Source organism: Oncorhynchus mykiss, chromosome 15, assembly GCF_057628025.1.
Source record: "Oncorhynchus mykiss isolate SJ-2025 chromosome 15, ASM5762802v1, whole genome shotgun sequence".
Classification (NCBI taxonomy): Eukaryota; Metazoa; Chordata; class Actinopteri; order Salmoniformes; family Salmonidae; genus Oncorhynchus; species Oncorhynchus mykiss.
In genome coordinates this window covers 66,174,039-66,201,196 of record NC_143036.1, presented here as the reverse complement: position 1 = coordinate 66,201,196, position 27,158 = coordinate 66,174,039, and the positions used below count along the sequence as shown (strand labels likewise).

Here is a 27,158-nt window from a genome sequence, read left to right as displayed (position 1 = left end):
ATGAGGCAAAGGCAATGAAAACCAGGACCTCAGACTGGGGCGAAGGTTCACCTTCCAACAGGACAACAACCCTAAGCACACAGCCAAGACAACACAGGAATGTCCTTGAGTGGCCCAGCCAGAGCCCGGTCTTGAATCCAATCGAACATCTCTGGAGAAACCTAGAAACAGCTGTGTAGCAACGCTCTCTATCCAATCTGAAACAGCATGAGAGGATCTGCCGAGAGGAATGGGAAAAACTCCCCAAATACAGGTGTGCCAAGCTTGAAGCATCATACCCAAGAATACTCAAGGCTGTAATCGCTGCCAAAGGTGCTTCAACAAAGTCCTAAGTAAAGGGTCTGAATACTTATGTAAATATGATTTTTCAGTAAAACAATATTTGCAGGATTGTCTAAAACCTGTTTTTGCTTTATCATTATGGGGTAGTGTGTGTAGATTGATGAGGATAGAAAAACGCATTTTAGAAAAAGTATTTTGGGGAAAAGGTCAAGGGGTCTGAATACTTTCCGTCAGACTACAGCTATAGGCTAAAGAAAATCTCAATCTGGCTATGAGCCTCGCCCCCATGATCTTTTAGATTGTGTGAGAATAAATTGCAGCACATCAGACCACAGACAGATACTGAACGCAGACAGATACATTCTGACAGGAAGCGGGGCTACAACCACAATACAATGAAAACAGGCGTCCTATAGGCTTGGCATGTGTTGTATAAAAGGCTGGCAGATTGATTCAATAATTATTCTTTGATATTGTATTTTTTATTTTGAAAAGCTTTAGTTGAAAAGTAAAGTGTACCTGTTTATTCATTTGAAATGCAATTGAATACAGGTCCACAAGTCATTTTGCTTTCAGTGATGAGACATGATTCACTTGACCACATCTACGTAGTTCCTGTAGCAGCATTGCTAGACTAGTCTAGCCCACAAACTTACGTGGTTCCTACTAGAATAAACCAGAAGCAGAATTTTACCAAAAAGTGGGAGAGACATTTTGTGACCTACTGCTTTATCAAACAACCGTCCAACATGCACTCCCTCAACACTCACTCATTGTCATTGTCACTTGAAGAACTCAAGCTTTTTTTAAGGTAGAGAAAATTATTCATTTCATTATGGTGATAGACAAATTATATTCTATATTGGTTTTCAAATATAGTAAATTACAGAATAGGTGATGTTGTTATGTTCAGTTTCAGTGTTGTTTTTTTAACATACTTGGTGGAACTAGTTTAGAGAATAAAAGACTAACCAACTGGGCAAATATTTCAATTTGACATCTATTCATTGAAATGACGTGGAAACAATGTTGATTTAACCAGTGTGCTCAGTGGGAATGCTCTTTTGTTACACAATCTCAAATTATATATTTTTTAAATCCAAAGTTATTTAAAATAGTTCATTCTTATCATTTATTGCTTTGTATTTTTGATCTTCTAAAATCAGGTTCTCTTAGTGGGCATAACCATGGATGAGTCAGACAAATTGAAACAGGTAAGGTCACTTAGAAATAAACATTTAAAAAAAACTTGTTATATCAGGTTAAGATCTCATCAAACCAGTTTTAACCATACGGTTATGACCATGGCGTTGATGGTGTGTCTAGCTTTAGGCAGGTTCACAATCCAATGTAAAATTAGCATAGATTGTTTTTCAAATGGAAAGTGAACTAGAAAGTTACTTCGATATGTCCATACAATTGGCATAGAAATGATATACATAGAAATGATATACAACTCGAAATAATAAACTTGGAATACAACAGGGGTAATAACTTACAGTACAACAAATAACAGCAGAGTAAGACACACTACATGAAAGATACTGTTCCGGACCAAAGAAGTTAAAGTTGTAATGATGCTGGCACAAAACTGTTGAGGGCTCTATTTGTCAGGTAAAATCACCTGTTGATGGTGTTGATGCAAACACTACGTACTGTAGGCTACTCATTGTCGAGGGGGTGTGGACCAACCATTTAACTGCTCCCTCTTGTATTATATACATAGTCTCTGACAGCTTTCAACGATAACAAAAAATGATTAGAAATCATTAGAGAGAATAGACTATGCTCCAAGTTCACTTTTGAATGTGGAGTTAGGTCTAAATAACTATGATAAAAGTAGACTCATACTTTGATAAACTTCCTGCCTGCATCAGACAACCAGGTGAAGAGGAAACGTAAATATCAGCCACACCTTTTTACCTAACCTGCCTGTCTCCGAGAGTAGCTCGGCACAAGGCGTTTTGCTGCGTCACTCAGTCAACTCACTGATCTCTACACCTGGATGGTATACGTAGACAGTGTGATACAATACTTCATCTTCTCCTGGCATTGTGGATACCAAGGTAAGTTTGAGAACTTGGCTCGGAGGAGGAACTATTCATTATAATCAAAGTAGTGACAATGTTTTGACTGGTTTTGTATAAATGTTACTCTAAATAAGAGCATTGTGAGTAATCATAAAAATCATACCGAATCTTGTACTTCACATTGATAAACGATTTCTTATGTTAATTTGTTATTTTATTTGAGTAATTGTTGATTAAAGACAACTTTGCCATATTATGATATAGTTTAATAAGTGACCAGAGATATTTTTGTGATAAGGCTAAGGAATAGGCATGAGTCCTAGTTAATGATTGGTAGAATTTTTGCCATTGTTTAAAGTGGCTAGCTATACATTTATTACATCCAATTTTTTATTATTAATGTGGCTAGAGATGAGTCAGTATGTTGGCAGCAGTCACTCAATGTTAGTGATTGCTGTTTAACAGTCCGATGGCCTTGAGATACAGTGCCTTGCGAAAGTATTCGGCCCCCTTGAACTTTGCGACCTTTTGCCACATTTCAGGCTTCAAACATAAAGATATAAAACTGTATTTTTTTGTGAAGAATCAACAACAAGTGGGACACAATCATGAAGTGGAACGACATTTATTGGATATTTCAAACTTTTTTAACAAATCAAAAACTGAAAAATTGGGCGTGCAAAATTATTCAGCCCTTTTACTTTCAGTGCAGCAAACTCTCTCCAGAAGTTCAGTGAGGATCTCTGAATGATCCAATGTTGACCTAAATGACTAATGATGATAAATACAATCCACCTGTGTGTAATCAAGTCTCCGTATAAATGCACCTGCACTGTGATAGTCTCAGAGGTCCGTTAAAAGCGCAGAGAGCATCATGAAGAACAAGGAACACACCAGGCAGGTCCGAGATACTGTTGTGAAAAAGTTTAAAGCCGGATTTGGATACAAAATGATTTCCCAAGCTTTAAACATCCCAAGGAGCACTGTGCAAGCGATAATATTGAAATGGAAGGAGTATCAGACCACTGCAAATCTACCAAGACCTGGCCGTCCCTCTAAACTTTCAGCTCATACAAGGAGAAGACTGATCAGAGATGCAGCCAAGAGGCCCATGATCACTCTGGATGAACTGCAGAGATCTACAGCTGAGGTGGGAGACTCTGTCCATAGGACAACAATCAGTCGTATATTGCACAAATCTGGCCTTTATGGAAGAGTGGCAAGAAGAAAGCCATTTCTTAAAGATATCCATAAAAAGTGTTGTTTAATGTTTGCCACAAGCCACCTGGGAGACACACCAAACATGTGGAAGAAGGTGCTCTGGTCAGATGAAACCAAAATTGAACTTTTTGGCAACAATGCAAAACGTTATGTTTGGCGTAAAAGCAACACAGCTCATCACCCTGAACACACCATCCCCACTGTCAAACATGGTGGTGGCAGCATCATGGTTTGGGCCTGCTTTTCTTCAGCAGGGACAGGGAAGATGGTTAAAATTGATGGGAAGATGGATGGAGCCAAATACAGGACCATTCTGGAAGAAAACCTGATGGAGTCTGCAAAAGACCTGAGACTGGGACGGAGATTTGTCTTCCAACAAGACAATGATCCAAAACATAAAGCAAAATCTACAATGGAATGGTTCAAAAATAAAGATATCCAGGTGTTAGAATGGCCAAGTCAAAGTCCAGACCTGAATCCAATCGAGAATCTGTGGAAAGAACTGAAAACTGCTGTTCACAAATGCTATCCATCCAACCTCACTGAGCTCGAGCTGTTTTGCAAGGAGGAATGGGAAAAAAATTCAGTCTCTCGATGTGCAAAACTGATAGAAACATACCCCAAGCGACTTACAGCTGTAATCGCAGCAAAAGGTGGCGCTACAAAGTATTAACTTAAGGGGGCTGAATAATTTTGCACGCCCAATTTTTCAGTTTTTGATTTGTTAAAAAAGTTTGAAATATCCAATAAATGTCGTTCCACTTCATGATTGTGTCCCACTTGTTGTTGATTCTTCACAAAAAAATACAGTTTTATATCTTTATGTTTGAAGCCTGAAATGTGGCAAAAGGTCGCAAAGTTCAAGGGGGCCGAATACTTTCGCAAGGCACTGTAGAAGCTGTTTTTCAGTCTCTTGGTCCCCGCTTTGATGCACCTGTACTGACCTCGCCTTCTGGATGATAGCGGGGTGAACAGGCAGTGGCTCGGGTAGTTGTTGTCCTTGATGATTTTTTTGGCCTTCCAGTGACATCGGGTACTGTAGGTGTCCTGGAGGGTGGGTAGTTTTCCCCCGGTGATGCGTTGTGCAGACCTCACTACCCTCTGGAGAGCCTTACGGTTGTGGGCGGAGCAGTTGCCGTACCAGGCGGTGATAGAATGCGCTCGATTGTGCATCTATAAAAAGTTTTAGTGTTTTTGGTGACAAGACAAATTTCTTCATCCTCCTGAGGTTGAAGAGGCGCTTCTGGAAGTCCAGGACCCAGTTGCACAGGGCGTGGTCGAGACCCAGGCTGTTGTCGATGAACAGCTTTCTTAAATAGGTATTCCTCTTGTCCAGATGGGTTAGGGCAGTGTGCAGTGTGATTGCGTCGTCTGTGGACCTATTGTGGTAAGCAAATTGGAGTGGGTCTTGGGTGTCAGGTAGGGTGGAGGTGATATGGTCCTTGATTAGACTTTCAAAGCATGATGGGGGCTTCCGGTGACAACTTAGGAAATGGCTGCCTAGTTTTTCATACTGCACATCAGGTGGGGAATTCCCCCCCTAAATTCAAGTATTTACTCTGAGCATTATAATAACTTATGCAAAATGGAAAAGGAGAAAATAGGAAAAGGTCGCGGAGCTACAACAACAGCCCATAACAAGACAGCACAAGATATAATCGTCAATGAACCCGAAATGACTAATGCTAGCGCAAATAAGATAGCAGCAGCAAAATAACCCTCATTTCGTGAGGTGATGAAGGAGGAATTGCGCGAGGCGCCCACAGGCTTACGAGAGGAACTTCGAGAAGATGTAAGAAAATAACTAAATGAGTTCAAGAAGGACATTAACCAGAAACTGGAAGAAAACAAATTAGAACTTCACAGCATATCTACAAGAATGGGGGACACAGAACAGCGCATTGGGGAAATGGACACATGGAACTTCACAGTCAAGGAAATACTTGAACAGTCACTGAAAAGCCAACACGCACTACAGGCAAACGTGACAGAAGTCGAAGGTTTCTCACGTCGAAACAACATTAGACTTTATAAACGTAGTAGAGGGCGCAGAAAAAAACTCTATGCCCAACTTCGTGGAGGGTCTATTCAAGGACATACTTGAAGACGACAGTGACCTGGGAATCGACTCGAGCAGGCTCTCCCATGGATCATTGTCGACGGGAAGATGGAAGACACTGAATCAGATTTAATAGAATTAATAGTTACCGCGAGCTGTTGTTACAGTTGACATTACAATAGGTAAAATATCTCCCCTATTTTCCCCCAATGCTGAACAAGGGTGAGTAGCTAAAAGCATGTGTTCTTTATGAACACACTAAGTAGCGTCACGTTAATAACATATATATTAGCTAAGGATTAATGACATTGACAACGGGGCGACAGAAGGGCATATCAAGGGGAGGATTCATGATATGCACGCATGACCGATTTAGTTTTCACTTGTAATTAACCAATGTGTATAATCGACGAAATAGGTGCCCTTATTATTTTCGGTTCCACCAGGTCTTGTCTGTGACTACGTCACACATTTTCATATCTGAGCGAGGGGCCCATCCTGCGGACAGGTTCATCTCCTCAAACTCCAGAGGCAAGAGACAGTCCTCTGACATGGGAGGCCTAATACCAAAGTATTTTCCTACTTTGGTTTACTTTATTATCGTTCTTGATTTGTCGTTCATTTTTAGGCTCAAGATAAGCAGGCAGATATGGTGCCCAGGGTTTTTTATTTATATCGATGCATCATCGGGAATTTAAGGTCATAAGTCTCAATGTAACGGACTGGGGAGTGACATCAAGAGAAGTAAGGTAATAGCAAAGATGAAACAGGAGAGAGGTGACATACTATTCTGGCAGGAAACTCACTTATCTACACCTGAACACGAGAAACTCAAGAAAATGGGATTTAGGAACACTTTTGTTTCTTCTTACAAAATGGTTAGAAGGGGAGTTTCAATCTTGCTCCCAAATTCAGTTAATTTTGAGTTTATGTCAGAAATAAAAGACAAGGAGGGTAGATTTATACTTGTTAAATGTAAAAAGGATAACAAGGAAGTTAAATTATGTAATGTATACGCACCCCCAGGGAGTAACATGGTCTTCTACGGGAAGGTGTTTGATTTAGTTGCCACAGAAACCTCTGGCACTCTTATCTGTGGAGGGGACTTCAACACAATTCTAAACTCAAAATTGGACCGCACAAATCAAAATAGGAAAATGAGTCTAGTTGCTAAAAAGATCAATAGGATACTGCAGGATCTAGGACTGCTCGATGTATGGCGTGACACCCACAAGACCGATAAGGAATATACTTTTTACTCAGCCCGCCACACTGAATACTCCAGGTTAGACTACTTTTTCATGTACAGTGCAGATAGACACAGGCTTAAGGATTGTAGGACTGGGCAGAGCGACTTATCAGATCATAATTGAGTTTACCTTACTCTACACCTTGATAGCAAACCAATAAATACTATATGGAGATGTAATACAAGCATGCTGAATGATCCAGCATTCAAGGAATCAATAAAGACTGAATTGAACATCTATCTGGAGAATAATGATAACGGGGAAGTATCTCCTGCTACATTGTGGGATGCAGCTAAGGCGGTTATTAGAGGAAAGATCATAGCCACATCAGCTCTCAAGAAAAATATTAAAGCACAGAAACTGCTGAAATTACAGGAAACACTAAGAAACTTAGAACGATCTCATAGTCAATACAAAGACCCTCTTATATTACGAGAGATTCAAAAGGTAAAACAGGAAATTGACCAGATTTATAGAGAACAAGTAGAGAAAAAGCTTAGGTTCCTGAAACAACGATATTATGAAGCAGGCTCAAAGGCAACCAAATTACCTGCATGGACACTCAGGAAACAACAAGCACAGAATACAATTTTCAAAATAAAAGACCCCAAAACAAAAAAGATCACATGCAAGTTAGATGAAATACAGAATGCATTTGAATCATATTACACAAATCTGTACAAGCAACCAGAGAAGGCAGATGCACAGACAATAGAGCACTTTTTGAACTCACTTGATCTCCCCTCAATTGGGACAGAGCAAAATGATAGACTAACTTTAGAAATATCCACCGAAGAAATTAATAAAGCAATATCTCAACAAAAAGTCAACAAGTCACCAGGCACTGATAGCTTCCCTTCAGAATGGTTCAACACCTTCAGAGAACAATTAGCACCTCTACTTAAGGCCTGTTTTAACTGGACTCTGAGGGAGGGGGGTCTCCCACCGTCATGGAGAGAGGCCATCATATCAGTAATCCCAAAAGAGGGTAAAGATAAGAAAGAATGCAGTTCATGTAGACCTATAGCAATTCTTAACACAGATTAAGAACTATATGCATCAATAATAGCCAAAAGAATGGAGAACATAATCCCAGAATTGACTGACGGAGATCAAACTGGTTTCATGCAAAATAGGCAGACACAAGACAATATAAGGAGAACACTACATGTCATGGACCACATTACTCAGAATAAGACAAGTGCAATATTAATCAGTCCAGATGCAGAAAAAGCATTTGATTCAGTGGGATGGGATTACCTATTCAAAGTTATGGAAATATTTGGTTTCAACAAAGAAGTGATAAAGTGCATCAAAACACTGTATTCATGTCCGACCGCTAGAATAAAGATAAATGGACATTTGACACAAACGATAAAATTAGAGCGAGGGGCAAGACAAGGCTGTAATCTTTCACCCACGCTCTTCTCCTTGTACCTCGAACCATTAGCACAGGCAATAAGACAGGACCCAACTTTAGAGGGAATAACAATAAGAGGCAGTGAACATAAGATATGCATGTATGCTGATGACGTTCTGTTATTCCTTAAAGACCCAGGCTCAAGTGGACCTAGACTGATTGGATGTTTTACAAACATTTGGAACATATTCAGGCTGTGTGCTTAACATACACAAGACCTACTATATAATTATACCCCACAGGAAGAGCTGAAGAGTGGGTATAACTTCCACTGGACCTCTTCAGCTATTAAATATCTTGGAGTATATCTACCAAAAGATACACCCAAACTTTATTGCATGAATTACGATCACATCAACAAGAAAATATATAATGACCTAGACAGGTGGAATTCACTTCCCTTAGATCTTCGTAGTAGAATTGATACAATCAAAATGAACATCCTGCCAAGGTTGCTGAATTTGTTCCAATCACTGCCCATAGAAATCCCACCTAAACAGTTTAGGGAATGGGATAAATGGATATCAAGGTTTATCTGGAACAGTAAGAGACCAAGAATTAGATATACAACATTACAATTACCAAAAAACTGTGGGGGTATGGCCTTACCAAACCTAAAATATTATTATGTGTCAGCCCAATTGAGACCTCTGCTGTGTTGGTGCAATTCAGAATACGAATCCAAATGGAAAGACATCGAGACTACTTTGACAGAGATACCCATACAGACAGTTTTGGGAAATAAAGACATGGTAAAAGAAATACACAATAGACAAAAATCAGTGGATTAATTTCTCTCTGAAGACATGGTTTAGACCCCAGCTTCATCCCTGCAACTCAGGACAGCAGATTTACACAGTGGACGCAGAAAGGCATCACATCATTCAGTACAATTATAAGGGATGGGGACCTAGATAATTTCCAGGACCTAAGTCAAAAACATGGCTTGGATAAACAAGATTTGTATAGATACCTACAAGTTCGACACTATTTCTTAAGGGAGATAAAGGTGACTGACCCTCAAGCACCTCCAAAATGAATCCAAGTATTCACTAACGCATACAACTTGGTGAGTTACAAAAAACGATTTCAAATCTCTTCTTGGGTATTCAATCCTCAAAGAAACATTCTACAAACTATATTAAAAAGAAATGGGAGGAGGAACTTAACATTGAAATAACTGATGAAACATGGTTGAACATATTAGAGACTCAACAAAGCTCCACCAACTCACGTCATGGAGAGAATGGTGGGTGGTGGACCACTCTCATATCTTTTGGACTTCCCCCACAATCGAAACTTACTGGCGAGAAATAAGATCTAACATTGGAAAAATAATAGGATTTGACATAGAACAAACATTCATTTCTTTGTACATGGGTGAAATACCTGATAACTTACATAATAGAGAAAAGTACCTCTTGAAGGTCCTACTGGCAGCCAGTAAAAAGGCTATCACTAGGAAATGGCTACAAAAAGAACCTCCCACAGTGACACAATGGATAGACGTTGTAAAAGAAATACCCCACATGGAGCCTAAGACCTTTGCTTTAAGAACTCAACAGGAGAGAGGTCAAGAATACTGGGAAAAATGGGTTTCGTACTTGGTCTAATTCAAAGATGTCAATGTAACTAATATGATGATAAAGGTATGACGTGCACTGTAACTGACAGATCTTTTTTTGTTGTTCTTTTAGTTTACTTTATTTGTGCGTTCGTGTTCCTACAATAAAAACAAAGTTTAAAAATAAAAAAAGCACTTAATGATGGTGGAAGTAAGTGCTACTAAGTAAGTGTTGATAGTCATTTAGCTCAGTTACCTTAGCTTTCTTGGGAACAGGAACAATGGTGGCCTTCTTGAAGCATGTGGGAACAGCAGACTGGGGTGGGGATTGATTTAATATGTCCGTAAACACATGCTCTGAGGATGCGGCTAGGGATGCCGTCTGGGCCGGCAGCCTTGCAAGGGTTAACACGTTTAAATGTTTTACTCACGTTGGCTGCAGTGAAGGAGAAGCCTGCAGGTTTTGGTAGCGGGCCATGTTTGGTAGCGGGCGGTGGCACTGTATTGTCCTCAAAGCGAGCAAAGACGTTGTTTAGTTTGTCGGTGAGCAAGACATCGTGGTCCGCGAGGGGGCTGGTTTTCTTTTTGAAGTCCGTGATTGACTGTAGACCCTGCCACATACCTCTCGTGTCTGAGCCGTTGAATTGCAACTCTACTTTGTCTCTATACTGACGCTTAGCTTGTTTGATTGCCTTGGGGAGGGAATAACTACACTGTTTGTATTCGGTCATGTTTCCAGTCGCCTTGCCCTGATTGAAAGCAGTGGTTCGCGCTTTCAGTTTTGCACAAATGCTGCCATCAAGCCACGGTTTCTGGTTGGGGAAGGTTTAATTAGTTTCTGTGGGTACAGATCACCGATGCACTTGCTAATATACTCACTCACCGAATGAGCGTATTCATCAATGTTATTGTGCGACGCTATGCGGAACATATCCCAGTCCACGTGATCGACGCAATTTTGAAGCGTGGAATCCGATTGGTCGAACCAGCATTGAACAGACCTGAGCACGGGCGTTTCCTGTTTTAGTTTCTGTCTATAGGTTGGGAGCAACAAAATGGACTAGTGATCAGATTTCCCAAAAGGAGGGCGGGGGAGGGCTTTGTATGCGTCGCAGAAGTTAGAACAACAATGATCCAGGCTTTTGACAGCCCAGGTCGCGCATTCGATATGCTGATAAAATTTAAGGAGCCTTGTTTCTAGATTAGCCTTGTTAAAATACCCAGCTACAATAAATGCAGCCTCAGGATATGTGGTTTCCAGTTTACATAGAGTCCAATGAAGTTCTTTCAGGGCCGTCGATGTGTCTGCTTGGGGGGGATATACACAACTGTGATTATAATCGAAGAGATTTCTCTTGGTAGATAATGCGGTCGGCATTTGATTGTAAGGAATTCTAGGTCAGGTGAACAAAAGGACTTGAGTTCCTGTATGTTGTTATGATCACACCACATATCATGAATCATAAGGCATGAGACTCGCCTGGACTCCATCACCTTCCTGATTACCTCCCCTATATCGGTCACTCCTTTTGGTGCTTTCCTCAGGAGTTATTGAATCTGTTTCATGTTTGTACGCTTTTCAGGTTTCTTGTTTTGTACTATGGTCTATTTATTATTACCTTTGCACTCCCTGTACTTGGCTCTCGACACCACAACTTCATTGGAGCTTGCCTGTGGTAAATTCAATTGATTGGACATGATTTGGAAAGGTACACATCTGTCTATATAAAGGTCCCACAGTTGACAGTGCATGTCAGAGCAAAAACCAAGCCATGAGGTTGAAGCAATTGTCCGTTGAGCTCCGAGACAGGATTGTGTCGAGGCACAGATCTGGGGAAGGGAACCAAAACATTTCTGCAGCATTGAAGGTCCCCAAAAACACAGTGGCCTCCATCATTCTTAAATTGAAAATGTTTGGAATCACCAAGACTTTTCCTGGAGCTGGTCACCCGGCCAAACTGAACAATCGGGGGAGAAGGGCCTTTTCCAGGGAGGTGACCATGAACCTGATTGTCACTCTGACAGAGCTTTAGAGTTCTTCTGTGGAGATGGGAGAACCTTCCAGAAGGACAACCATCTCTGCAGCACTCCACCAATCAAGCCTTTTTGGTTGAGTGGCCAGATGGAAGCCACTCCTCAGTAAAATGCATATGACCGTCCGCTTGGAAAGTCTCTCGACCATGAGAAACACGATTCTATGGTCTGATGAAAACAAGATTGAACTATTTGGCCTGAATGCCAAGTGTCACATCTGGAGGAAACCTGGCACCATCTCTACAGTGAAGCATGGTGGCAGCATCATGCTGTGGAGATGTTTTTTCAGCAGCAGGGACTGGGAGACTAGTCAGGATCAAGGGAAAGATGAACAGAGCAAAATACAGAGAGATCCTGGATGAAAACCTGCTTCAGAGCGTTCAGGAGGACAACGAACCAAAGCACACAGCCAAGACGATGCAGGAGAGGCTTCGGGACAAGTCTCTGAATGTCCTTGAGTGGCCCAGCCAGAGCCCGGACTTGAACCCGATCGAACATCTCTGGAGAGACCTGAAAATATGTTCCCCATCCAACCTGACAGAGCTTGAAAGGATCTGCAGAGAAGAACGGGAGAAACTCCCCAAATACAGGTGTGCCAAGCTTGTAGCGTCATACCCAAGACTCAATGCTGTAATCGCTGCCAAAGGTGCTTCAAAAAAGTACTGATTAAAGGGTACTTATGTAAATGTGATATTTCAGTTGTTTTTTAAATAAATTATCAACAATTTCAGTAGTTTTTTTTTACAAATTATCAACAATTTATAAAAAGCTGTTTTTGCTTTGTCATTATGGTATATTGCGTGTAGATTGATAAAAAAAAAGATCACGGTCCTCATGAATGCTGAATTTATCAACAGCACTGAATGACACCTTGTGTTAGCCTCAGTTTCACTAGTGATGCATTTTACATTCTTTGTTCCCTGGTGTATTGTCATAGAAGATAGTTAATGTGCTTGCTGAAATTAATTAATGTTACCAGCTCTAGCGCTTAACACTAGAAAAGCCTGACCTCCTTTGACCCCCTTCGGCCATCCTTTGAAAGTCAACATTAAAACAGTCTAAAGAACACATTTAATATATCCTATCATTTAATTGTGTTTATGAAGGTCTTAGGTAACATTAGAATATTCAAGAAAATGTACATGAAAGGACACAATAGCGTTTGCATTTGTTTATGTAACTGCAGGCCATACGTGCAGATGAAAAAAAGAACACAATTCAAGTGTTAAAATAAACACTGTCAAAGATAATTAATTTGTTAAAGACAGGTCTTAAGGAGCATCATGAATTTAAGGGAAAGCATTTCAAAAGAACAGAATGGCATATTTTCCATTTAGATATATTACTGTTCTTTGAGTGTTGAGTTCACGTGGAGGAGGCATGGATGGGATCACTGTAATTCAGAGTTGTTGGGTTAAATGCAGAACACATTTCGGTTGAGTCATTCCGTTCTAGGTATCCCACTTTCCCATTAATTGTGCCAAAAAGTTATATCTTCAAATATATGGTAGCTCAAGGGGTCATTTTAAGAGTTGTATGGCAAGGATAAGTGATTTGGAACTGCATAATCTGCTCTTTCTGACACAATATAGACATCAAAACATCTTACCTGCTTGTGATTTGTAGGAGAATTTTAAAAAGTAACTTTTTTGGCACACCGTTTACCTGCCTCTGTGTCAATTCCAAGCTGCAGATGTTCATTAGATTATTCATATACAATTTAACAATTGATAATATTCTCAACCATCAGACTATTGTCAATTGAATCTTGTCTTTAGGCTAACTCTATTTTTAAATGTGGGAAATTAGTTTTGATATACATAGTTTAGTGTGAGGACAGACGTTGGGCGACGAGAAGCAAGTACAGGGAGTGAAGATTTAATGGATAAACGGACAAGAAAAAAGCCCAAGAACAGCGTCTGGACAAGGAACAAAACAGCAATGCAGACACAGGGAAGAAACTGGGGAAGTGACAGATATAGGGGAGGCAATCAATAAGGTAATAGAGTCCAGGTGAGTCCCATGAAGCGCTGATGCGCGTAACAGGTTTGCGTAATGATGGGCTGCCTGGCGCCCTTGAGCGTCAGAGAGGGGGAGCGGGGGCAGGCGTGACAGTTTAGACTGAAAGGGAATGACCTGCAGTGATTGAGGGGCGGGGGGTGGGGGGGGAATGACGTCCTCTTAAAACTGCTTATAACAAATGATTTTTGTCACATTAAGATTCTAATATAAATTCTATATAATACATTCAATACATTTTTCTATCTAACTACTTTTTCAGCTATAACCAGTCACTGCCATTATTATAGAGTATTTCACGTCCATAAATACTTTTCTAGTTGTTGTTGATATTCTAGAGTGGTTTTGATTGGTCTCTTTTCTCTTTCAAAGGGTCAAGGTATGTCCACTCCGGCTTCCAAGGGGGTTCTACGGCCTGTTCTGATTGGCTGTTTTTTTATGGCGGGCTTCGTGGGAATATTCTTAATTTACTACAAACCCCAGATCAAGTTCCTTTCATGCCCTACTGACCAGGCATCCCACGAGGGGAAGGCTGGTTGTTCTCCTTGCCCTCAAGTAAGTATGGCAGGGAACCACACAGGGCAAAAAACACACCATGCACAGACAGCCATTCAGGCCGATGATGACGGAGACACAGACACTATCATTTTGATCTGGATGTGGCCATTTGGTCAGGCCTTTGACATAGACTCTTGTGTCTACTTTAACATCAAAGGCTGTCACCTAACAGTGGATAAAAACCTTTACAGCAAGGCGCACGGTGTCATATTCCACCATAGAGACATCCATGGAGACCTGAAGAACATGCCCCAAGAGCAACGTCCATGGTTCCAGAAATGGGTGTGGTGGAATGCAGAATCACCGGCTAACACAAACAGGATCCCTGGTGTTGACCACTTGTTCAATTTGACTGCCAGTTATCGACTGGATTCTGATATCAAGGTTCCTTATGGGTCGCTTGTTGAGGTAACCAGTGAGGATAAAATCTTTGAGCTGCCCAAGAAGGACAAATTAGTCTGCTGGGTAGTGAGCAACTGGAACCCAAACTACAAGAGGGTACAGGTGTTCAACGAGCTCAGTAGGCATGTCAAAGTAGAGGCCTATGGGAGACATTTTAGTAGATACCTTGAAAACCAAGACTACTCAAAGACGCTGTCCAGCTGTAAATTCTACCTGGCATTTGAAAACTCCCTCTACAAAGACTATGCTACAGAGAAGCTGTTCAACGCTATGAAGTTGGGAGCAGTGCCCATTGTTCTAGGTCCATCCAGGGACAACTACGAGCAATTTATCCCAAGGGACTCTTTCATCCATGTGGATGACTTCTCCTCTACAGAGGAGCTGGCAAAGAAGCTCCTCTTTCTCGACCAGAAAAATGAAGAATACATGAGGTACTTCACTTGGCGAAATAACTTTAAAGTTCAACAATGGTGGTTTGGACTTGAGCACGCCTGTCGCTCATGTGATTACATTCAAAGAAATAAAGGATACAAAACTTTTCATCATCTAAATAAATGGTTTTGGGGCTAAGTGACCCATTTGTAGTGGTCAACAATGTGGCTGTGTGAAGAGTATTGTATGCTGGACAACCAGGTGTGGAATAGTTTAGGGTCGTTCCACCAATTTGGTACCTTTTGAGAAGTGTAACGGTAAAAAACTGAGCAGGTTTTTTTTCTTCACCACAAAACACTAGAACATTTCCAAGAAGAGTAGAACCAGTTCACCTGCTTTTACACTATGATTCGACTATTAAATGTTCAAAGATTCTTTTAAGAAAAATATTTAATCCGGAATAGTTTTTCCCCATATTAAAACCAAAGTTCAGTTCACGTAACAAGGTAGAGCTTAAAATGAGGGATAAATGGATCACTAATCACAAATGTAACTCTTCATATTCAACGCAACAAAATAACTAAGGCTTTAAAATGATGGGGAAAACTTGGAGAAATGTTGGGGTTAAGCGGGTTCAAATCTTCCTAGAAATCAGAGAGTGCATGGAGGGACATGTCAAAATGAGAGAGTGCATGGAGGGACATGTCAAAATGAGAGAGTGCATGGAGGGACATGTCAAAATGAGAGAGTGCATGGAGGGACATGTCAAAATGAGAGAGTGCATGGAGGGACATGTCAAAATGAGAGAGTGCATGGAGGGACATGTCAAAATGAGAGTGCATGGAGGGACATGTAAAAATGAGAGAGTGCATGGAGGGACATGTGAAAATGAGAGAGTGCATGGAGGGACATGTCAAAATGAGAGAGTGCATGGAGGGACATGTCAAAATGCTACATTTTAGCACTTGAAGTCTTTATTCGTATAAAAAAAACTGTTATTGAATTCTCCATGTGGTCTATATTAAAGGGCACCTCATTTAATATAACAGGGTTTTAAAATCCAATACTGGTGCACAATTTCTACTTAAAATATTGAAGGGATGGACAAGACACTCTTTCTTGAAACAAAACAACCCTTTAGAATATTAGGAGCCCTAGTAGCTGTTGCACATGCAACAGCCACTCTTTCTGGGGTGCACACAAACCATACAATACACAACAGAGAAAAGAGGGGGGAACGTGTAAAATTACTTGTTACCTAATAATGTCAAATGTTACCCACATTAACATAATGTAATGTAAAATGTTACCCACATTAACAACATGTGATGTGAAATGTTACCCACAGTAACATCATGTAATGTAAAATGTTACCCACATTAACAACAAGTGATGTGAAATGTTACCCACATTAACATCATGTAATGTAAAATGTTACCCACATTAACAACATGTGATGTGAAATGTTACCCACATTAACATCATGTAATGTAAAATATTACCCATATTAAGATCATGTAATGTACAAATGCTGTGCATGAATCTTTTTTTTTATTGCTTTTAGAGATTTGAAATTGATGTGAGAATGCAATGAATTTTAAATATTATTGTTAAAGATGTGTGGATATTTGTATTAATGTTGACCACCTCACAGCAGCCACACCATGTCCACCTACTTGATCAGTTCAGAATATGCACTCATTTACTCCACTGCCCATATCGGAGATTTGACCCGCAGAAAAACTACAATGGCCCAAACAGAGCAAACCCTTTGCATATATTTGTTTTTGCATTGTTTACCTACCAGCACAAAACAAAGGAAACCATACAACCTTACTGCACAGACAGAAAGATAAATGAGTTGTGTCCTTACTGTGCCTTTGAGTATGCTTTGAAAGGGGGAGGGGGAAAGTACAGGTGTGAGGAATTTCCCACACAATGAAAAGAGTTGTAAGACCTTAAAGATATGTCATGTACTGAATACTGTCGGATTATTAAAAACCAAGGTCTGGAATGAATGTGCATTGAGTATTGTAGAATACTTGTAAAAACATGTACATTTTACTGAGTTACAGTGCATATTAGGAAATCAGTTCATTTGAAAAAAAGGCCCTAATCTATGGACTTCATATGACAGGGAATACAGATACAGTAAAAAAAAGAAGAAGTAGGGTCATGGATCAGAAAACCACTGAGTATCTGGTGTGACCACCATTTGCTTCATGCAGCACGACACATCTACTTTGCATAGAGTTGACCAGGCTGTTGATTGTGGCCTGTAGAATGTTGTCCCACTCCTTCAATGGCTTCGCGAAGTTGCTGGATATTGGTGAGAACTGGAACACGTTGATCCAGAGCATCCCAAACATGCTCAATGGGTGACATGTCTGAGTATGTAAGCCATGGTAGAACTGAGACATTTTCAGCTTCCAGGAATTGTGTGCAGATCCTTGCAAACATGAGCTGATGGGGGCAGATGAATGGCAAGACAATGGGCCTCAGGATCTCGTCCCAGTATCTCTGTGCATTCAAATTGACATTGATAAAATGTAACTGTTTGTTGTCTGTAGCTTATGCCTGCCCACAACATAACCTCACCGCCACCATGGGACACTCTGTTCACAACGTTGACATCAGCAAACTTTTTGGGATCTTTTATTTCAGCTCATGAAACATGTGACCAACACTTTACATGTTGCATTTATATTTTTGTAAACAAACAATTTAATCAAATTTAGAATAAGGCGGTAACGATAAAACATTTGGGAAAAGTCAAGGGGTCTGAATACTTTCCGAATGCACTGTAGATCATTGTCACGGTCAGACCACAGCTATAGGCTAAAGAATATCTAAATCTGGCTATGAGCCTCGCCCCCATGAGCTTTTAGATTGGTCCTCGGGATCGTCCCTCTGGTCGGCGTCCTGCGGCTGGGGCCGTGCGCCAGGGATGGGGTACTGTCACGTCTACTCCTGCTCCTCTTCTCTGGCGCTCGTTGACTCCAGTTTACTCATAATTAGGCACACCTGTCACCATCGATACACGCACCTGCACCTGGACTCCATCACCTTCCTGATTACCTCCCCTATATCGGTCACTCCCTTTGGTTCTATCCTCGGGAGTTACTGAATCTGCTTCATGCCTGTACGCTATTCGTGTTTCTTGTTATGTTCTATTTATTATTAAATTTGCACTCCCTGTAGTTGCTTCACGACTCCCAGCATACACATTACACCGCAACTTCATTGGAGTTCACCAGTGGTAAATTCAATTGATTGGACATGATTTGGAAAGGTACACCTCTATATATATAAGGTTCCACAGTTGACAGTGCATGTCAGAGCAAAAACCAAGCCATGAGGTTGAAGGAATTCTCCGTAGAGCTCCCAGACAGGATTGTGTCGAGGCACAGATCTGGGGAAGGGAGCCAAAACATTTCTGCAGCATTGAAGGTCCCCAAGAACACAGTGGCCTCCATCATCATTCTTAAATTGAAAATGTTTGGAACCACCAAGACTTTTCCTGGAGCTGGCCGCCGGGCCAAACTGAACAATCGGGGGAGAAGGGCCTTGGTCAGGGAGGTGACCAATAACCTGATGGTCACTCTGAAAGAGCTCTATAGTTCCTCTGTGGAAATGGGAGAACCTTCCAGAAGGACAACCATCTCTGCAGCACTCCACCAATCAGGCCATTATGGTAGAGTGGCCAGATGGAAGCCTTATGACTTAACTTCGTAGGGCTGATATCCCGTTAACTGGATTGATATGACAACAGCCAGTGAAAGTGCAAAGCGCCAAATTCAAACAGAAATCTCATAATTAAAATTCCTCAAACATACATGTATTTTATACCATTTTAAAGGTAATATTGTTGTTAATCCCACCAAAGTGTCCAATTTCAAATAGGCTTTACAGCGAAAGCACCACAAACGATTATGTTAGGTCACCGCCAAGTCACAGAAAAATTCTGCCATTTTTCCAGCCAAAGAGAGGAGTCACAAAAAGCACAAATAGAGATAAAATTAATCAATAACCTTTGATGATCTTCATCAGATGACACTCATAGGACTAAATGTTACACAATACATGTATGTTTTGTTTCGATAAAGTGCATATTTATATCAAGAAATCTCAGTATACATTGGCGCGTTGTTCACTCATTCCAAAAACATCCGGTGATATTGCAGAGAGCCACATCAGTTCACAGAAATACTCATAAAATGTTGATGAAAATACAAGTGTTGGACATGAAAATATAGATATACTTCTCCTTAATGCAACTGCTGTGTCAGACTTCAAAAAAGCTTTACGGAAAAAGCAAACCATGCAATAATCTGAGAACGGCGCTCAGAAAACAAATAGATATATCCGCCATGTTGGAGTCAACAGAAATCAGAAATAACATAAATATTCACTTACCTTTGATGATCTTCATCAGAATGCACTCCCAGGAATCCCAGTTTCACATTAAATGTTTGATTTGTTCGATAATGTCCATCATTTATGTCCAAATTGCTACTTTTGTTAGTGCGTTTGGTAAACAAATCCAAAGTCACAAAGCACGTTCAATAGGAGCAGATAAAATGTCAAAAAGTTCCGTTACTGTCCGTAGAAACATGTCAAACGATGTACGGAATCAATCTTTAGGATGTTTTTAACATAAAACTTCAATAATATTCCAACTGGAGAATTTCTTTGTCTTCAGAAAAGCAAAGGGGCGTGAGCTACCTCTCATGTGAAATGCGCATGACCAGCGCGTGACTGCTGGCAGACCCCTTAGTCAAACAGCTCTCATTCTCTCCCACTTCATAGTAGTATCCTCAAACAAGTTTCTAAAGACGGTTGGCATATAGTGGAAGCCTTGGGAAGTGCAACATAAACAATATCCCACTGTGTATTCAATAGGGTTGACAATAGGGTTGTCCCGATATATATATTTACACCTTTCTTCACATATCTTTTATATATTTTATTTTCCAAAAACTCAACTTCAAAACACTCTCCTACAACCCGCCTCACCAATTTAAAAAAATATATTATTTACCTCAAATCTGAAATCCACAATAGAAGCTAGCCAGAAGCTAGCCAGTTTATTGGCTAACGTTAGTATTCAGCTAACCACGGTTTGTGGTCATCAGCTATCCTTTAGCTCAAAAATCTATCTCCAATTTTGTACAACGCGACTCAGACCAGAACATACCGGACCTATTTTTCTCTCCATATCCCAGGATTTCAACCGCAAGCTCTGGACATTTACACCTGGACCTCGCAGCTAGCTAGCTGCTATCCGTGTAACTATTGGCTTACGTCGTTCCCGGAGCAAACATCAATTATTCCGGAGCTAGCCAGCTGAAGAGTTTAATCAGCCACTCCTGGGCTACAATCACCTATCCGGACCCGTTTTACTGCCAATGCGGAGCCCCACCGGGCCTTCAGGACTGGACTACCGACGTTATCTGCCCGAGGGAGTTATCCAACTGGCCCATCCATCGCGACGTTACCTGAACGCCCATCTGCGGCCCGCTCATCATTAGCTGTCTTATCGGCTGCTATCTGAATAGATCTATCAGACAATTTTTCTTGGGTCACTATAACTATATCTATTTTGCCAATTGGATTGATCCTCTCTACCACACGGAATCACACTAATCTACCAACGGAAACGCACGAGGTGACTAAAAACAGACCTCCATCCTATGCAAGCTTGCTACCTATGGCCCGGCTAGCTGTCTGAATCGCCGTGACCCCAACCAACCTCACAACTCACTGGACCCTTATGATCACTCAACTAAGCATGCCTCTCCTTAATGTCAATATGCCTTGTCCATTGCTGTTCTGGTTAGTGTTTATTGGCTTATTTCACTGTAGAGCCTCTAACCCTGCTCATTATACCTTATTCAACATTTCAGTTCCACCACCCACACATGCGATGACATCACCTGGTTTCAATGATGTTTCTAGAGACAATCTCTCTCTCATCATCACTCAATTCCTAGGTTAACCTTCAATTTATTCACATCCTACCATACCTTTGTCTGTACATTATACCTTGAAGCTATTTTGTCACCCCCAGAAACCTCCTTTTACTCTCTGTTCCGGACGTTCTAGACGACCAATTCCCATAGCTTTTAGCCGTACCCTTATCCTACTCCTCCGCTTGTGATGTAGGGGTGAATCCAGGTCTTGCAGTGCCTAGCTCCACTCCTACTCCCAAGGGTCTCTCATTTGTTGACTTCTGTAACCGTAAAAGCCTTGGTTTCATGCATGTTGACATTAGAAGCCTCCTCCCTAAGTTTGTTTTATTCACTGCTTTAGCATACTCTGCCAACCCGGATGTTCTAACCGTGTCTGAATCCTGGCTTAGGAAGACCACCAGAAATTCAGAAATCTTCATCCCTAACTACAATATTTTCAGACAAGATAGAACGACCAAAGGGGGCGGTGTTGCAATCTACTGCAGAGAAAGCCTGCAGAGTTCGGTCCTACTATCCAGGTCTGTACCCAAACAATTTGATCTTCTACTTTTAAAAATCCATCTCTGTAAAAACAAGTCTCACCGTTGCCGCCTGCAAAAGACCACCCTCTTCTCCCAGCTGTGCTCTGGACACCATATGTGAACTGATTTCCCACCATCTATCTTCAGAGCTCGTGCTGCTAGGCGACCTAAACTGGAACATGCTTAACACCCCAGCCATCCTACAATCTAAACTTGATGCCCTCAAACTCACACAGATTATCAATGAACCTACCATGTACCACCCCAAAGCCGTAAACACAGGCACCCTCATAGATATCATCCTAACCAACTTGCCCTCTAAATACACCTTTGCTGTTTTCAACCAAGATCTCAGCGATCACATCCGTAATGGCTCAGCGGTCAAACAACCTCCACTCATCACTATCAAAAGCTCCCTGAAACACTTCAGCGAGCAGGCCTTTATAATCGTCCTGGCCGGGGTATTCTGGAAGGATATTGACCTCATCCCGTCTGTAGAGGATGCCTGGTTATTTTTTTTAAATGCCTTCCTCACCATCTTAAATAAGCATGCCCCATTCAAGAAATGTAGAACCAGCAGGTGTTTCCCAACCCTGGTACTCCAGTACCCCCAGCAGTACACATTTTCTTTGGAGCCCTGGACAAACACACCTCATTCAACTCATTGGGGGTTGATGATTAGTTGAATCAGGTGTGTTTGTCCAGGGTTACTATAAAAATGTGTACTGTTGGGGGTACTGGAGGACCAGGGTCGGGAATCACCGACTTAAAACACAAGGCCAAATCTATATCCATTGGAGTTGCTTACCAAGACAGTGAATGTTCAAGGTTTGACTTAAATCTACTTGAACATCTATGGCAAGCCCTGGATATGGTTGTCTAGCAATGATCAACAACCAATTTGACAGAACTTGAAGAATTTAAAAATAAAGGCAAAATTTGCACAAGCCAGGTGTGGAAAGCTCTTAAGCTTTGTTCAAAACGCAGGTCTTAATGCTTTAATCTGTTTTGGAATACACACTGTCCAAACAGCAAGTTACAAGTGACTAAATCGTGTGTGTTCAGACAGCAGTCATTTCCTGATAAGTCTATGCTAGTTGTCATAGTAATGGTGAGTGTGTGTGTGTGTGAGAGAGAGTAGTGTAGGCTGAGTGGTGGTGCTTCCTTTCACTCAGAAGTTAGGTAGCAAGCTAAAGTGACAGTGCCTGCCATGGACATTTCAGTTGATTTGAATGTTTATAATCTTAGTGGAAGAACACTGAAAGCCTCAAAGGATAAGAGACAACTTGTCAAACTGTCACCTGAGTAGCTAACAAGCAACAAGATATGTGGAATAACAGTCTAAAAAGCATTTAAATCACAAGTCACATGGCCAGGAATCCAATTTGTATCTGACTTCAAACTACCTACAAAGGCTGTTCAGACTGCAGGCAAAATAAGATTCAAATCAGAAATGCAAATAGGATGTGGGTCACTTCAAACTGCCAATGTGAACACAGCTTAGAGACCTACTCAGAAAGTCACAGCTGTAGTCGCTGCCAAAGGTGCTTCTATTAAGTATTGACTCAGGGATGTAAACACTTGTTACGTAGACCTCTAGGAAGAGGGAAAGAAACACCCTGATACATCTCATAAATGCAAGTACAGATGACAAAGGCAGAGAATTTAACATTTACTGGGAATTTATTCCTTCACACAGTACATTTTGGGAAAAAGGGCTGAACAGAACCAAAACAAAGAAAGTAAATGTCAAACAAAGCCTCCTCTCCTACCTTACCTGCCTACCCACTACTTACCTAACCTTTTAGCACCACCTGGTGCACTACCCAAAATACAGGGGGTGGTCCTCCCAGGTCTTACCTAGTGTGTAGAGACAGTAAAGACTACGGGCTATGTATGCCCGCAGGCCTCTTACCTAAGCACTCCCAAGGTGCCTTCCCCTTCCCCCCTGGGAACAAAAACAGAATACAAACAATTTCAATAATCAAAACCACTGCATCCCAATGGCACACACACATACATCTCAGAACCAGCAGCTACACAATACTTAACAAATCCCTGTCTCTGAGCAACAACCAAGATAGGACATCAAATCAGCTCTCTCGCTGCAACAACCAATGTAGGACATACCAAATCTCTCTTAACAACAACCAACAGAGGAAACACTAATCATCTCTCTTCTGAGTAACAGAACACTGGCTTACAGTGCCTTGCGAAAGTATTCGGCCCCCTTGAACTTTGCGACCTTTTGCCACATTTCAGGCTTCAAACATAAAGATATAAAACGGTATTTTTTTGTGAAGAATCAACAACAAGTGGGACACAATCGTGACGTGGAACGACATTTATTGGATATTTCAAACTTTTTTAACAAATCAAAAACTGAAAAATTGGGCGTGCAAAATTATTCAGCCCCCTTAAGTTAATACTTTGTAGCGCCACCTGTTGCTGCGATTACAGCTGTAAGTCGCTTGGGGTATGTCTCTATCAGTTTTGCACATCGAGAGACTGACATTTTTTCCCATCCCTCCTTGCAAAACAGCTTGAGCTCAGTGAGGTTGGATGGAGAGCATTTGTGAACAGCAGTTTTCAGTTCTTTCCACATTCTCGATTGGATTCAGGTCTGGACTATGACTTGGCCATTCTAACACCTGGATATGTTTATTTTTGAACCATTCCATTGTAGATTTTGCTTTATGTTTTGGATCATTGTCTTGTTGGAAGACAAATCTCCATCCCAGTCTCAGGTCTTTTGCAGACTCCATCAGGTTTTCTTCCAGAATGGTCCTGTATTTGGCTCCATCCATCTTCCCATCAATTTTAACCATCTTCCCTGTCCCTGCTGAAGAAAAGCAGGCCCAAACCATGATGCTGCCACCACCATGTTTGACAGTGGGGATGGTGTGTTGCTTTTACGCCAAACATAACGTTTTGCATTGTTGCCAAAAAGTTACATTTTGGTTTCATCTGACCAGAGCACCTTCTTCCACATGTTTGGTGTGTCTCCCAGGTGGCTTGTGGCAAACATTAACCGACACTTTTTATGGATATCTTTAAGAAATGGCTTTCTTCTTGCCACTCTTCCATAAAGGCCAGATTTGTGCAATATACCACTGATTGTTGTCCTATGGACAGAGTCTCCCACCTCAGCTGTAGATCTCTGCAGTTCATCCAGAGTGATCATGGGCCTCTTGGCTGCATCTCTGATCAGTCTTCTCCTTGTATGAGCTGAAAGTTTAGAGGGACGGCCAGGTCTTGGTAGATTTGCAGTGGTCTGATACTCCTTCCATTTCAATATTATCGCTTGCACAGTGCTGCTTGGGATGTTTAAAGCTTGGGAAATATTTTTGTATCCAAATCCGGCTTTAAACTTCTTCACAACAGTATCTCGGACGTGCCTGGTGTGTTCCTTGTTCTTCATGATGCTCTCTGCGCTTTTAACGGACCTCTGAGACTATCACAGTGCAGGTGCATTTATACGGAGACTTGATTACACACAGGTGGATTGTATTTATCATCATTAGTCATTTAGGTCAACATTGGATCATTCAGAGATCCTCACTGAACTTCTGGAGAGAGTTTGCTGCACTGAAAGTAAAGGGGCTTAATAATTTTGCACGCCCAATTTTTCAGTTTTTGATTTGTTAAAAAAGTTTGAAATATCCAATAAATGTCGTTCCACTTCATGATTGTGTCCCACTTGTTGTTGATTATTCACAAAAAAAGACAGTTTTATATCTTTATGTTTGAAGCCTGAAATGTGGCAAAAGGTCGCAAAGTTCAAGGGGGCCGAATACTTTCGCAAGGCACTGTATATAGCTGGAGAAGGAGTCTGTAATGCAGTTAACCCACTGTTCCAAGGCCGTCATTGAAAAGAAGAATTTGTTCTTAACTGACTTGCCTAGTTAAATAAAGGTAAAATAAAATAGGGATAACAACAGACCACTAACTTACTACCCTGAGACAAGGCTGAGTGTAGCCCACAATGATCTCTCCCATCTGAGGGGCCATAGTACAGGAAGGATGGGAGAGCTCAAGCAAGCCAGTGACTCAGCCACTGAAATAGGGTCAGAGGAAGAGAATCCCAGTGGAGAGAGGGGAGCCAGCCCAGCAAGGGTGGTTCGTCACTCCAGTGCCTTGCTGTTCACCTTAACACCCCTGGTGTGACCAAACTGACTGTTGAATGTTCTGTTTTTGCACACTGTTTGCATAGTTGTTTCATTATTTGGACAGAATATACTATGATTACAAATCATTGTTCGCCCAGCTATCTGCTGATTACAATCATTCTGTTATTGTTTCAGGGTAATGAACTGACAATACAAGAGCAATGGTAAATTGCACTGAACAGGGTTTGAGAATGATGGATGGAAAAGAGGAACTCTGTTACCATAGTGTTCTTGTATTGTTAACCCTCTTGCACAAAGAATTTGGTATTACCATGAAACAATGCTGAAGGTGTTTCTGAGCAAATAGTGGTTGGAAAAATATAACTTGTTAGAAAATAATGTAATGTAAAATGAAATCGCATTTGTTACATGCGCCAAATACAACAGTACAGTGAAATGCTTACTTACAAGCCCTTAACCAACAATGCAGTTAAGCAAAATAAGTGCCAAGAAAGTATTTACTAAAATAAACTGAAGTAAAAAATGTAAACATGAAAAAAATACTAATGAAAAAAGAAAATAGAAAAATAACAAATAATTAAAGAGCAACTACAAAATGAAATTAGCCTATATACTGGGGGTCCCGGTACAGAGTCAATGAGCGGGGGCACAGGTTAGTTGAGGTAATTGAGGTCATATGTACATGTAGGTAGAGGTAAAGTGACAATGCATAGATAATAAACAGAGAGTAGCAGCAGCGTAAAAATGGGGCGGGTCAATGCAAATAGTCCAGGTAGCCATTTGAGAAGCTGTTCAGGAGTCTTATGGCTTGGGGGTAGAAGCTGTTAAGAAGCCTTTTGGACCTAGACTTGGTGCTCCGGCACTGCTTGCCGTGCGGTAGCAGAGAGAACAGTCTGTGACTAGGGTGGCTGGTGTCTTTGGCAATTTTGAGTGCCTTCCTCTGACACGCCTGGTGTAGAGATCCTGGATGGCAGGAAGCTTGGCCAAAGTGATGTACTGGGCCGTACGCACTACCCTCTTGTAGTGCCTTATGGTCGGAGGCCGATCAGTTGCCTTACCAGGCGGTGATGCATTCGTTCAGGATGCTCTTGATGGTGCAGCTGTAGAACTTTTTGAGGATCTGAAGACCCATGCCAAATCTTTTCAGTGTTTTGAGAATAGGCATTGTCGTGCCCTCTTCACGTCTGTCTTGGTGTGTTTGGACCATGATAGTTTGTTGTTGATGTGTATACCAATGTGGACACCAAGCTCTTAACCTGCTCATGTAATGTAAATGCTACCCACATACATTATGTAATGTAAAATGCATCCACATACATCATGT

General features: G+C 41.2%; 2 protein-coding genes across 2 annotated transcripts in view; one reads left to right on the top strand and one right to left on the bottom strand.

The window, feature by feature from the left end:
• The window catches only part of depdc4 (DEP domain containing 4), a 55,054-nt gene that overhangs the window by 23,682 nt on the left and 4,214 nt on the right, over positions 1-27,158 (bottom strand). The window lies entirely within an intron of this gene.
• On the top strand, positions 1,996-17,231 carry LOC110490571 (4-galactosyl-N-acetylglucosaminide 3-alpha-L-fucosyltransferase 9). The gene is made up of 2 exons (XM_021564001.3): positions 1,996-2,348; positions 14,252-17,231. The coding sequence occupies exon 2, from the start codon at positions 14,261-14,263 to the stop codon at positions 15,407-15,409; it is 1,149 nt and encodes a 382-aa protein (XP_021419676.2). The 5' UTR covers positions 1,996-2,348; positions 14,252-14,260; the 3' UTR covers positions 15,410-17,231.

What these genes read in the sequence shown, in the direction of transcription:
- LOC110490571 (XM_021564001.3), top strand. Translation starts at nt 14,261, where the DNA reads ATGTCCACTCCGGCTTCCAAGGGGGTTCTACGGCCTGTTCTGATTGGC.